Raw genomic sequence first — 11,659 nt, 5'->3', positions numbered from 1 at the left:
TCCCACAGGCACAAGTGGCAGAACCTGTGTGGTCTCCTCAGGGTAGGAGATGGGAGATGTGTGCCAGGTTCCCTCTACACCTTCCCGTATGGGAGGGCATTTTTCTCTCAGCTCCTTCCTACCTTGTCTTGCAGTTGGAGATGGGGCAAAGCTGGGCCCTGCTGGGGGTGCCCTGTGGGGTGTCCCTGGTAGGGACAGAGGCTGGTCCCCCTCAGGGATGGAGGCTGGTCTGTGCTGCCTTGGGCGGCCTCTTGCTGAGTCACCCTGGCCATGGCCCAGAGGGTACAGAATAATTAACTGGAGGCTGTTCCCCAGATTAGAGGCTGATCTGTCTGAGCTGCAACCCTGGCAGCACTAATGCTGGGAAGCAGTTGGCAGGGAAAGGCCTGGGGCCCGGGACTGGCCAGGAGCTCCCCCTGACTGGGAGTGAGTGAGTAACAGGGAGACCCTTTGAGCGGTTTTGGGTAACCTGCTTGCCAAAGGGAGGGCGGCACCCTGGCAATGCCCTCCTGTGCCAGGCAAAAGGTACCGCAGCATTAATTGCCATCAGGAGGTTTCAGAATGAACACATCTTTAGCTGCAGGTTAACCCCTCAGCCTGGCCCTCAGTACGGGCCTGGATCTCCTGCAGGGGACGTCTCTGTGATGCCATCAGATGTGATGTCCCAAAGTCTGCACCCATCTGTTCCCGACCCGGGACCCCCTGCCATGGTCTGTGTGCTCTCTCCAGCATCAACGGCCCCTCGGGGGAGGGTAGGGGCAGGCAGGGCCACACCAGCAATTCCGTGAGCAGGCCTGGGGCTGAGGAGTGCCCTGTTGCTGCAGGGTCCCAACCCCTCGTGCCCCCCGGGGGGTGCAGGGGGGCCCTGGGCCAGGCGGGGCAGCGCTGTCCGCGGTGCTGGCACAGCGCTCTCCTCGGTGCCCGGCCTTCCTCTCCTCCTCCTCAGCCCCCTCCTCTTCCTTAGTCCATCCTCCTCCTCCTCCCCGCGCCCCCCTCCTCTTCCTCCATCCCCCTCTTCCTCTTCCTTCAGCCCCCCTCTTCCTTCATCCTCCCCGGCTGCCTTCATCCCCCCTTTTCCCCTCTCTCTCCTCATCTCCCCTTCCTCCTCTTCCTCCTGGCCTCCCTCTCCCCCGATCTCCCCTTCCTTCCTCTCCCTCATCCTTCAGCCCCCTCCGCCTCCTCTTTTTCAGCCTTCCTCCCGCGCATCCTCCTCCTCTCCCATCCTCCTCCTCTTCCTCCTCCTCTTCCTCCCGCCTCCCCCTCTCCCTCCTCTTCCTCCCCCAGCAGTGACGTCTCTGGACGTGCTGCTCCCCGGCCCGGCGCAGACATCGCTCGGGGCTCCGGCATCGCTCGGGGCTCCGGTACCGCGACCCGGCCCGGCCCGACAGCGGCTCCGGCGGGGCGCGGGCGCTGCCCGGGGCCGCCCATGCGGCCGGGGGGCGATGCGGGCGGCGCGGAGCCGGCGGTAGTGCCCGCACCGGGGCCCCCCCGGGAGCATGGGCTGCATCGGCTCCAAAACCACCATCGGTGGGTGAGCGGGAACCGGGATGGGACCGGGGGCTTGAGGGGTTTGGGGGTTCCTAGAGTATGGAGGGTGTTTTGGGGATGGGAAGGGGGGGGGGGGGTGCGGGGGCTGCTGGGGACGGCGGAGGGGCTGCAGTGAGGATGTCGGGACTACCAGGGCTGGGGGATATGGGAAGGTGGAGAGCACGGGGTTGCTATAGGGGAGCTGAGGGGGGTCTAAGGGATAGAGTGGTGGTGTATGAGGTTTGGGGGCTGTGGGATATGGAGAGTTATGGAGGTGGGGGGAATACACAGAGAACTGGGGTATCTAAGTGTGGTGAGGGTACAGAGAACCTGAGGGCTCTGGGGGACTTCTGTACATATAGGGTGGTGTGGGCTATAGATGGATGGAGGTTTGGGAGCTCAGGGTACTGCTCTGAGGCAGCTGGGTGGCCCAGGGAGTGCAGGGAGATACTGGGACATGAGGATGTGTAGGGGTTTGGGGAATTAGAGAGGCTGGGCTGCAGCTCTGGGGGTGCTGGTGGGGGTGCAAGGGGGCTTGGAGGATTAGGGTGCTGATCAGAATCCTGGGAGATTACAGGGGTGCTATGAGAGAGATAGAGGTGTTTGGGGGGCTATTGGATGGGCTATGGGGGCTGGCAGGGGCGTGCTGCAATGTGTGGGGTGCAAAGGGGGTGCTGCAGATGTCCTGGGGGTGTTGCAGGAGGGATGGAGGTGATGGGGGTTGTGGGTGTGATCTGAGGGTGTTCTGGGAGCTGGGTTGGTGGCAGGTAGGACAGTGTTGAGGGCTTTGCAGACATGCCAGAGGCGCTCTGGGGGTGTTGTTGCTAGGGGGGTAGAGGTGTTGATGTTGGAACGTCACCACAGGGTGCCCCTGCCCACAGCTGGGAGTGGGGGCGATCCTATCAGCAGTTTCTTCAGGAACCACAGTCTACCCTCAGATGCCAGTGGGAGGGAACATTATTTGGTCCCCCCGTATCCTGCTTCATGGGTGGTTTACGTCAGCCAGGCCCACCTCGGTGCAGTGGAAATTAGGCTCTTCAGGGACACCCCAGCCCCTTTGGGACTAGCATGTTCAGGGGGCTGCAGTGACAGGAGATCCCCTCCCCCGGTCAAGTGCTTGGGAGTCAGTGCCCGAGGGTGTGGGCACTCATCCAGCTGGGGTGCCAGTGCCAGGAGGTCATGCTACTGGAGTGAAGGATAGGTATGTCTATTGCTTCTATTCCTTCTTGCTTCTTTCCTTCCTGCCCCAGAGGTGGGGAATTGGAGAGGGGGATTTTGGAGACAGTGGAGGAGCACCAGCCCCCCGCAGGCATGGCCCAGTGCTGTCTCTGTCCACACACCCAGCGCCTGGCCCCGTCTGTGCCCCCAAGCCTGGTCCAGCTGCCCCATCCCTGCTGAAGCAGCTGCCAAGCTCGGACGGGCGCCTGGTCTCCAGTGCCAGGTTGGGGCCCTGCGTTACCGCTGACACAGGCGGAAGAGTTGCCCGGGTGTGAGTCACTGGTGCTGCAGCAACGAGTTGTGTCTGGTCTCAGACTGGTCAAGAAGCTGCTACTGCAGGGTAGGAGGTTGAGGGAGCTGCTGGGGGAACAGAGGTGCTGAGATTGGCCCCGGCTCTTCCTGCAGTGGCCGTGGACACGACGCTGTGTGTGGAGTGGAAGGAGGTGAAGGCACTGTCACCTCTGAGTGCTGCCCGCCCACTGCCCCGGCTGGTGCGCCAGGCCTCCTTCGACAGCCAGGACTTCCTCCAGGTACCACTGAGCCCAGGCATGCCCGACTGGGCTATCTGTGTACTGGTACCCCATGGCGGGGCACCCGTCCTGGCCATGGCCCTGCCATCTCGCAGCAGCTTGGGGCTGCTCTGACGTCAGCCATGAGCCGGGCTGTATCCTGGGAGAAATCAGTCCACGGTGCCTCGTTGCCATGGCAATGCAATTTGTTGCGCGCCTCCAAATCCCACATCGCTTCCCCCGTGGCCATGGGCTCAGGGCCTGGCATGGCTGAGATAGCAATGGGGACACGCAGCGGGATGTCCCAGTGTGGTGTGTGTGCTGCCAGGGAATGGGTGCTGGGGAATCCATTTGCACTGGCCTTGCACATGCGTGTGCACAAGCTGGGGAGTCAGTGGCACCGAGCAACACAGGGCACACACGTGTGTGGGCGCACAAGTGTGCAGGTGTGCGTGCGTGTACAGCGAGTTCACATGTGTGCACAGCGAGGATGTGCCCCCATCTCACTCGCATTTGAGTGTCTCTATGTGTGTGTGCATGTGTTTACCTGAGCAGACACCTGCAGGTGTCTGTGCACCGAGCACATCTGTGTGTGCACATAAAAGAGTGCAGGTGTCAGTGTGCACAGTGCATGTGCGCACAGTGTCAGACCATGGATGTACGGTGTGGGAGAGTGCACCCACGCACAGGTGAGTATATCCATCGCCCTGCATGTAGGGACTGTGGCGACCCCTCTGCACATGTGTACGCCTGTAACATGTGTGCGCAGACACCCCAGGTGCCTTGGGATGGGCACCAAGTGGGGTTGAGCCCCCTTCTGGAGCACAGGGCTCACAGAAGGGGAGTGGTGCCAGGGTCTCTGACGCCGCTGCCCACTCTGGCAGGTCAATGTTGAGGACACTGTCGAGATGCTGCCCAAGTCACGGCGCGCGCTGACCATCCAGGAGATCGCTGCCCTGGCCCGCTCCTCGCTTCACGGTAACTGTTCACACAGGGGCACATCCAGGCAAGGGGCTCCCCTGAGATGAGTGGTGTGGGCCTCCTGGGGAGGGCATGGAGGTCAATCCTGTGGAGTTTGGGTGGCTCAAGGGGTCCCTGGTGCCCAAGAGGAGGGTATGGGGTTGTTAGGTCTGAAGGGCTGGAGGCGGGGAGTTCTGGGTCCCAGGGCAGTGAGCTCTGAGGGGGACACTTGGGGATGCCCGGGGGATGCTGACATGGGGACGCATCCCATAGGCATCTCACAGGTGGTGAAGGAGCACGTGACGAAGCCGACAGCCATGGCGCAGGGCCGCGTGGCCCACCTCATCGAGTGGAAGGGCTGGTGTAAGCCAGTGGAATCACCTGCTGCCCTGGAGAGCGCCTTCAGCTCCTACTGCCACCTGAGCGAGGGCGAGCAGGAGGCGCGATTTGCTGCTGGTGGGCACCGTGGGGAATGGCCGGTGGGCATGGTCCCTGCTGTGGCGAAGGGCAGGGGTGGTGGTGGGACGGGTTGTTCCCATCCATCCATCCATTCATCCATCCACCCATCCATGGCATTGGGGGCATAGAGGTGCTGGGGCAGGGGGGTTTTGGGGGCACCTCCCTGCATGCATTTGACCCATGCCTGTCCTGTGCCAGGTGTGGCGGAGCAGTTTGCCATTGCTGAGGCCAAGCTGCGAGCCTGGTCCTCGGTGGATGGGGACGACTCCAATGATGAGTCCTATGACGAGGACTTCTCTCCCTCCACAGAGAGCTCCCAGGCCACCGGTAAGTGCCATGAGGAGCAGGGAAGTTGCCCCGCTTCCAGTGTGGGTGTCCCACCACTGAGGGTTGAAGGAGCTGCCTGGCACATTCCCCAGCCTGGCCATCGCTACACAGGGCAGTGCCCCTGCCTGGCACCCTGGCAAACAGTGCCCGTGCCAGGGATGGGGAAGCCCTTCAACGTGACACCCTCCCTGGTGCCAGAGTGTGTTTTACTTTTCCTTTGGTGGTTACCAGTGCATGCAGCAATTTGTGGGCAAAGGGGTCATGGGGCTGCTCCCAACCTGGTGGGCACAGGGGAGGGGGCAGCTGACATCCGTGGTGCCCTCAGCTCTGGACTGACCCAGTGTCCTGGTTCCCCACAGAGCTGCCTGGCACGATGCCCGCCAGTGCGCTGCTGCGAGACCTGCTGCAGGGCCACCTGTGCCAGCTGGGTGTGCGGCACAGCTCCTGCGAGCCCGAGAGTGACTCCTCACACACCCTCTCCCCTGAGACTCTCTGCTCCAGCCTCTGCAGCCTGGAGATGGTGTCCCCCTCTGAACTCACTGCCAAACTGCTGGGCTCCCTGGGGGGCGAGGACCTGCTGCTGCCCAAGCTGCCACCCCCAGCCAGCCAAAGTGCCTTGCAGGGCCTGGCACGGCTCCGGTGCCAGGACTCCCTCTACTCCGTGTCCTACGCTGAAGCCTGCCTCTCGCCCACGGAGGATGAGGTGGTGCTGAGCAAGGACTTCCCTCTGCGCCGGAAAGTCTCTGATGTCGCCTCCTCCGGGGTGGCATCGCTGGAGGAGGAGGAGGCTGAAGAGCCCTGATGCCCCCCAGGGTGCCCTGCCTCTCCTGGTGGGGGTCCAGGCCCCCTGCCAAAGCCCTCTGGCCAGACCCCATGCTGGGCGAGGGATGGGCCCTGCTGCTGCTCCCCCTCGCTATGCGGGCGCAGGAGGGGCTTAGGGGACCACTGCAGCCCCCCCAGCCAGTGCGCCCCCACTGTGCCCTGGCCCTGCTTGGCCACATCGTTGCCCTCCTGGATTTTTGCATGAGAGCAGGGAAGAGGCGCAGGGAAGGGCCCAGGGGGTCTGTCCCCCACCCTGATGCCCAGATGTGCCCCCCAAAACTGACAAGACTAAATAAGTGGGGCTGGCTGTTCGCATGTTCTCCCCCAAACCACCCTGGGCTCCCCTTTTGGGCACAGGACCCCTTCCCCATCCTGCCATTGGCATGGCTGAAACTCTCTGAGCATCCTGTGGTGTCCCCACCACCCTGATCCAGGGTGGTGGTGGGCATTTGGGGTGGGAGGGGCTTTTCTCCTCTCTCCCTGGCCAGCTTTTATCGAACCGAGTTTTAAACTGTGAACTGCTGCCTCGGTACATGGGGCTGCCAGAGAGATGCTGTGGGGGTGCTGGGCGTGCTGGGGGGCTGTGGATGTGCCGTGGTGCTGGGACTTTCTATACTTTTGTACATGGATGGGGCTGGCACAGGAAGACTGCAGGACCAGGTGGGCATGGGCCCTCAGGCTGGTGGCTTTGGAGCACCAAGACAGCAGCCCCAAGCCAGCCCTTCAGCAAGGGGCTCAGCCCAACCAGGGCTCCACAAGTCTACCGTGAGGCAATGCCGGGTGGAGAGAGGGGGTAGGCAGTGGGACCGATGTCCCTGTCCCCAGGCCACTCACCACTAGCAGGGAACCAAGTGCCTACATGAAGGGCGACCAGCCCCCCCTGTCCCGGCTGGGGGTGGCACCCCCCACCTCGGGGGCCCCCCCAAGCCTATGCCAGAGGTTCCAGGCACGTGGTCTGGGGGAGGAATGCCAGTTTTTGCCAACGCTTGCATGCCCCTTCCCGCATGGCACGTGTTCTTGTGGGGCCGCTCTCCCCCTGCATGTTGATCCTTACCCAGCCCAGCCGTGGTCCCCTGGCCTCTCATCCCAGGGTGCCACAAGCACCTGCTGCGCCCCTGCTCCCATGCACCCCCAGCACCCCCACAAGCCTTTGCTGGGCACAGCCTCTGTTCTCCCTCCCTGCCTTGGGGTGCCCACTGTGGGGCTGCCCCCCAACCCCTCCCCTTCATCGCCAAACTGTGAGGGGCTGCAGGGGCTGGCAGGCCTGATGCCACGCCAGTGGGCTCCCTGCCACCCACTGCCACTCCCTCCCGGGGGCAGCGGATGCTCCCCAGGGTACAGGGATAGGATGGGACGGGGGGGTCTGGGGTGCCTGCAGATGGGTGAAGAGCTTTGCTCTGTGTGTGTGTGCATGTGCACACCTGGGAGCGCATGGGCATGTGCACGCATGTGCATATCTGTGGGGCTGCCTGAGCCCCCCACCCCGCTGCGGCGGTACCTGTGGGGTGTCCACACCATGGCATCCCCTCCTCTATCCTGCCAGGTCTTGAATAAAGTCAGTTGTGCGAGCGCTGCGCCAGGAGCCTGTTCTTGCAGGTGGGGAGCACCTCCTCCCCGCCGGGCCAGAGGGGTGGCAGGCCAGTGGTGGCAGCGATGTATCCCCCTCCGCGGCCCCACAGGGTGACGGAGGCATCAGGCATTGTTCCTTATCTCACATTCCTAGGGAGAAGGTGCCTAATTATGGGCATCTGGCAGTGGTGTCTGGCGCGCGGCTGGACCCTCCCCACGGCAGGGCTCTGTGGGGCGCGGGCAGCAGGCGCCATGGCATCGCTCAGCTCAGCCTCGGCGTACCGTGCCGAGCTCATCAGTGCCTATGGGCAGGGCCATGGCGAATCCTGCTTCGAGGGCGACCGGCGGCATGGACCCTTTGGGGCACGGGCACATGAGGTGTTTGGGTATCCAGGTACTGGGGATGGGGAGTGGGGGGCCCTGCTACCCTGGGGAGGGTTCCCTCCAAGGGTTATCCAGCTGCCCTGTGCCTGGGCACAGCGTGGGACTGTCCCCCCTGCACGGGCTGGGGAGGCTGGAAGGGAAACCCTGACTTCCACCTAGGTGCCCCGTGGCTCTCTGGACTATTCTCCAGCCTCATCCCCCCCAGGTGCTTTTATGCTCTCCCTGTAAGTCCCCAGTACCTCCAGTGTCCCAGCTGTCCCCAGGACCACTATGCTCCCTGCTACCCTCTCCCCAGACGCTTCTGAGCCTCCCAGTGTCCCCAGAACCCCTCACAGCCTTTTCTAGGCCACCCCAATCATCCGGGCTGCCCTTATGTCCTCAGTTTCCCCTGTGCCCCAGACCCTTTGATGTTCCCTGTTAGCCAACATCCCCCTCCCCCTTTCTTGTACAGCCCCAGTAAATCCAGTGCCCTCCTCCCTCTCAGCCTGCTGCCTCCAGACTTTCCTGGTCATCCCCAGTGTTTTCAGCTTGTCCTATTTTCCTGCTGTCTGCAGGTTGTCCAGTGCTCCCAGACCCTACTAGTACCCTTATCCAGACCCCACATTTTCTTATTCGACCCCCAGACCACCACACCAGACCACCCAGTACCCCCTTACCCCGGGACACCCAGTTCCCCTTGGAATCACCTCAGCACCTTCAATGTCCCCAAACTTCCACTGCTGCCTGCTACCCCCAGCCCTCCCTCTCCCAGTGTCACCACTCTCCCACAGCCCTCAATCCCTGGGCACTGTGCCCCCGTGCCCATTAGCCCTGCAATGCCCACAGAGTCCCCAGGCGCCATGTACCCCTGCAGCCTGGGCACCTGGGTGCGTGCCCAGGGTGACACCTATCAAGTGGTGGCCGACGTCAGCCAGTTTGAGCCCCCTGACATTGTGGTGACCACTTCCAACTGCCATGTCTCCATCCAGGCAGAAAAGGTGAGGCACCCCGAGGGGGCAGCATCCCCCCTTGGCCATGGCACAGGGGGGGTCCTGCCCCATGACACCCCTCTCCTGTGGTTGGGGGGATGGGGTGGTAACCGGGGAATGGCCCCTACTGGCACTGGGGTAAATGGGAGCTGTGCCCTAGCGATGGGACAACAGGTAGCTCCTGCTCTACTGCACTTCTCCTGTACTGGGGTAACTGGGAACTGTCCTCACTGAGAATGGGGCAACTGGGAACTCCTGCTCTGTTGCATTCTCTGCTGGAGATGGGCAATTGGGAACAGTCACTGCTGACACTGGAGCAATTAGAAATCACCTCACAAGATTTGGGCAACCGGTACCTGCTCCCTGCTGGCAATGGGGTAATTGTGAATTGTCCCTGAGTCACTGGGAACTGCCCTTTTGAGCTCCCTGCTGGAGCCAGAGTGAATGGGAGTTGCCCAATTAGTAGGTTTAATTGGGGACCACCGTGTACCACCATGCCACGCTGTAGTCCACTGCACCGGTGCTGCCTCCTCGCAGGTGGCTGAGGATGGCACTGTCTGTGATACCTTCACCCACAAGTGCCAGCTGCCGGAGGACACGGACCCGCTGTCGGTGAGCTGCACCCTCACCGAAGCCGGCACGCTGGTCATCACCGCCCAGCGCCGCGCCGGTACCCGCCCCGGCCAGCCCCCTCCGATGCTGTACCGCAGCGAGGCCACGCTGTGAGTGGCACTGGGTGACGAAAGGCTCCTTGCCCCAAGTGATGCCAACCCCGGCGCTGCGGCGAGGCTCAGCTGGTGCTCACTGGCTGTGCCCCTCCCCACCCCCAGCCTCTCAGTGCTCCGGTTGTGTTTATAAAGTCCTTTTATTAAATTAATATAAAAATCTCTGTATTTACAGGGGGAGGGGTGCCCAGTAGAGAGGTGGCAGGACCCCCCCGTTCCCAGCTAGGAGGTGCTGAGAACAGGGGGCAGTGCCCACCCAACCTGATGTGGGCATCCCGACCTGATGCCCCTCTGCCCCCCTGGGCCACCCCAAGCAGGGACACTGAGGTGTCCATGGAGGGGGGGTAAGGGCAGTGGCCCTTCTGGGGGTCACCAGGGACTTGGGGGAGTGCAGAGGTAGCAAAGTGGGAAGCCCCGAGAGCTGGCAGACACTTGGGGAGTAGGTGCAGGCTGGGGGGTACCCAGCCTATCCCCAGCACAAGGAGGGGGCAGCGGCACTGGATTGAGGGTGCTCACTCCTGTGCTGAGCCTAGCGTGAGTGGGCACAAGGCAGGCATTCCCTGGCACCTGCCAGGGGCCCCTGCAGCTTCTGGGGACACAGGTGGGACCTCAAGGGACTCACTGGCCCTTGGGAGTGTCATCATCGTCGTCGCCCCCAGGACTGGCCTCTCGGGGCATGGGGTGGTGCTGGTGGCGGTCCCAGAGCTGCCGCAGGGCCGTGGTGTCGGCATCGCTGGCGCTGGCGGTGCTGTCACGGAAGCTGGCGAGCGGCGGGCGCACCTTCACCCCCTTGGCCGTCAGTGAGCCCTCAATGGCCTTGCGCAGCTGTGGGCACCCCAAAACCGTGGGCAAATAGGTCCAGGTGCTGCTCCATGCCCTTCCAAGTCTGCCACCCCCCTGCTCACCTCCTTGAGGGACACCATGCCCACCAGGCGCCCGATGCTGGTGACGAACGCGTGATCCAGGCCCAGCAGCGAGAAGATGGTGTGGGTCTGCAGGAGGAGCGGGGGCTGAGTTGATGGTCTGGGGGGGGTGCGGGTGGGGATCTGGGGTGGGGTGTGGGTGCACCTTGTGCAGTGAGGTGTGCTCCACCAGCTGGAAGGGTGCGGGGTCGATCTTGGCACTGCTGAAGTCCACCAGCTGGTCCAGCTGCTGCTCTTCCCACTCCAGGATCTGGGGAGGTAGTGCCATTGGGCAGGATTAGGGACATGGCCTCCTGCCAAGTGCCAGCAAGGGCCCCCCCAGTCCTCCCTACACCCAGCGTTACGGAGAAATCTGTGTCATCCACCCCTCACCCCCCCTGCCCACCTCACCCCTTGGCACTGGGGTCCCTGCCCCTGCTCACCCCCTCACCTCTGCTGGGGTCATCTTGTCACCCAGGATCATCTCCTCCTGCAAGAGAGGCACGTTGGAGCCAGAGGGCAGCAGGCAGTGCGCCCGCACACTGGCTGCAGGCAGGGTATGGGCAGGACACAGGCAGCACATGCAGGCAGGGCACAGGCAGCACAGGGGCAGGTTGTGGGCAGAGCAGGTCAGGTAATATGATTGGTTGACAGGACATAGGTCACACCCTGATTGGCCAAGGTTGGACAAGCCAAGCTTGTGATTGATTGGCGGAGAAAATGCAAGGGGTGCCATGATTGGTTGAGAAAAGTGGGGCAGATCCCATGGCCATGACTGGCTGAGAGGCTCCGTGTCCTGATTGGCCAGGAAGGTTTAGGACTGGGAGTTCGCACACTGTGATTGGCTGAACAGAATCGTAACTGTGCGGAACTGGCTGCACAGGCACAGGCCTGATATGATTGGACGGGCAGAATCTTGGCAGGTCCCTGATTGGTTCAGAGAACCCATGGTAGGCTCCGATTGGCTGAGAGGAGCTGTCCCCAGGCTGTGATTGGCTGCAGCTTACCACAATGGAAATGCGGACGCGTTTGGCCTTGTGATAGGCTGTGCCCTGGGCCTGGCACCGCAGGAGAGACGATGGAGTTAGGACAGGGCATGGAGTGGGGTGGGATCGGATGAGGTGGGATGGAGTGGGATGCAATGAGTTGGGATGGGATGGGATGGAATAGGACGGGCTATGATGGGGAGAGATGGTCAAGGATGCGATGGGATGGGATGGGATGGGATGGGATGGGATGGGATGGGATGGGATGGGATGGGATGGGATGGGATGGGATGGGATGGGATG

The 11,659-nt window shown here is 62.7% G+C and overlaps 3 protein-coding genes across 8 annotated transcripts in view; 2 read left to right on the top strand and 1 right to left on the bottom strand.

Annotated features, from left to right (window-relative positions):
* Positions 1–1,196: 1,196 nt before the first annotated feature.
* Positions 1,197–7,392, top strand: FAM131A (family with sequence similarity 131 member A). Of its 2 annotated transcripts, none has more exons than XM_027890627.1 (6): positions 1,197–1,527; positions 3,151–3,275; positions 4,139–4,232; positions 4,488–4,670; positions 4,872–5,000; positions 5,360–7,392. In XM_027890627.1, exons 1-6 carry the CDS (start codon positions 1,497–1,499, stop codon positions 5,800–5,802), a joined length of 1,005 nt encoding a protein of 334 aa, XP_027746428.1. In that variant the 5' UTR covers positions 1,197–1,496; the 3' UTR covers positions 5,803–7,392. The 2 variants fall into 2 exon arrangements, with proteins under 2 accessions (XP_027746428.1, XP_027746429.1); XM_027890628.1 differs by lacking the exon at positions 1,197–1,527 and adding an exon at positions 2,250–2,728.
* Positions 7,393–7,643: 251 nt separating this feature from the next.
* On the top strand, positions 7,644–9,469 carry LOC114060767 (heat shock protein beta-7-like). Its single transcript, XM_027890538.1, has 3 exons — positions 7,644–7,785; positions 8,601–8,752; positions 9,281–9,469. The coding sequence occupies exons 1-3, from the start codon at positions 7,644–7,646 to the stop codon at positions 9,467–9,469; spliced, it is 483 nt and encodes a 160-aa protein (XP_027746339.1).
* Positions 9,470–9,608: 139 nt separating this feature from the next.
* Positions 9,609–11,659, bottom strand: part of CLCN2 (chloride voltage-gated channel 2) — a 13,208-nt gene continuing 11,157 nt past the window's right edge. For 2 of the 5 annotated variants that reach the window (XM_027890624.1, XM_027890621.1), the window contains exons 20-24: positions 11,378–11,428; positions 10,822–10,860; positions 10,537–10,641; positions 10,374–10,460; positions 9,609–10,293 (exon numbers count right to left, since the gene is read on the bottom strand). In XM_027890624.1, coding sequence (XP_027746425.1) covers positions 10,087–10,293; positions 10,374–10,460; positions 10,537–10,641; positions 10,822–10,860; positions 11,378–11,428 — 489 coding nt within the window. In that variant the 3' untranslated portion in view covers positions 9,609–10,086. Of the gene's footprint in view, positions 10,294–10,373; positions 10,461–10,536; positions 10,642–10,821; positions 10,861–11,377; positions 11,429–11,659 lie in introns of those variants that run through there. The other 3 variants (XM_027890622.1, XM_027890625.1, XM_027890626.1) reach the window with 3 other exon arrangements.

This window comes from Empidonax traillii, unplaced genomic scaffold, assembly GCF_003031625.1.
Source record: "Empidonax traillii isolate 1590-97213 ecotype Southwest subspecies unplaced genomic scaffold, ASM303162v1 scaffold292:size1342341, whole genome shotgun sequence".
NCBI lineage: Eukaryota > Metazoa > Chordata > Aves > Passeriformes > Tyrannidae > Empidonax > Empidonax traillii.
Note: the sequence above shows the minus strand (reverse complement) of the source record. Positions and strands in the feature narration are given on the sequence as shown.

Bases quoted from the DNA above. Each gene is read 5' to 3' on its own strand.
- FAM131A (XM_027890627.1), top strand. From the start codon at position 1,497: ATGGGCTGCATCGGCTCCAAAACCACCATCG. The intron at 3,276-4,138 runs GTACCACTGAGC...CCACTCTGGCAG, and splicing joins ACAGCCAGGACTTCCTCCAG to GTCAATGTTGAGGACACTGT. The intron at 5,001-5,359 runs GTAAGTGCCATG...GGTTCCCCACAG, and splicing joins AGAGAGCTCCCAGGCCACCG to AGCTGCCTGGCACGATGCCC.
- LOC114060767 (XM_027890538.1), top strand. From the start codon at position 7,644: ATGGCATCGCTCAGCTCAGCCTCGGCGTACCGTGCCGAGCTCATCAGT. The intron at 7,786-8,600 runs GTACTGGGGATG...CAATGCCCACAG, and splicing joins TGAGGTGTTTGGGTATCCAG to AGTCCCCAGGCGCCATGTAC. The intron at 8,753-9,280 runs GTGAGGCACCCC...GCCTCCTCGCAG, and splicing joins TCTCCATCCAGGCAGAAAAG to GTGGCTGAGGATGGCACTGT.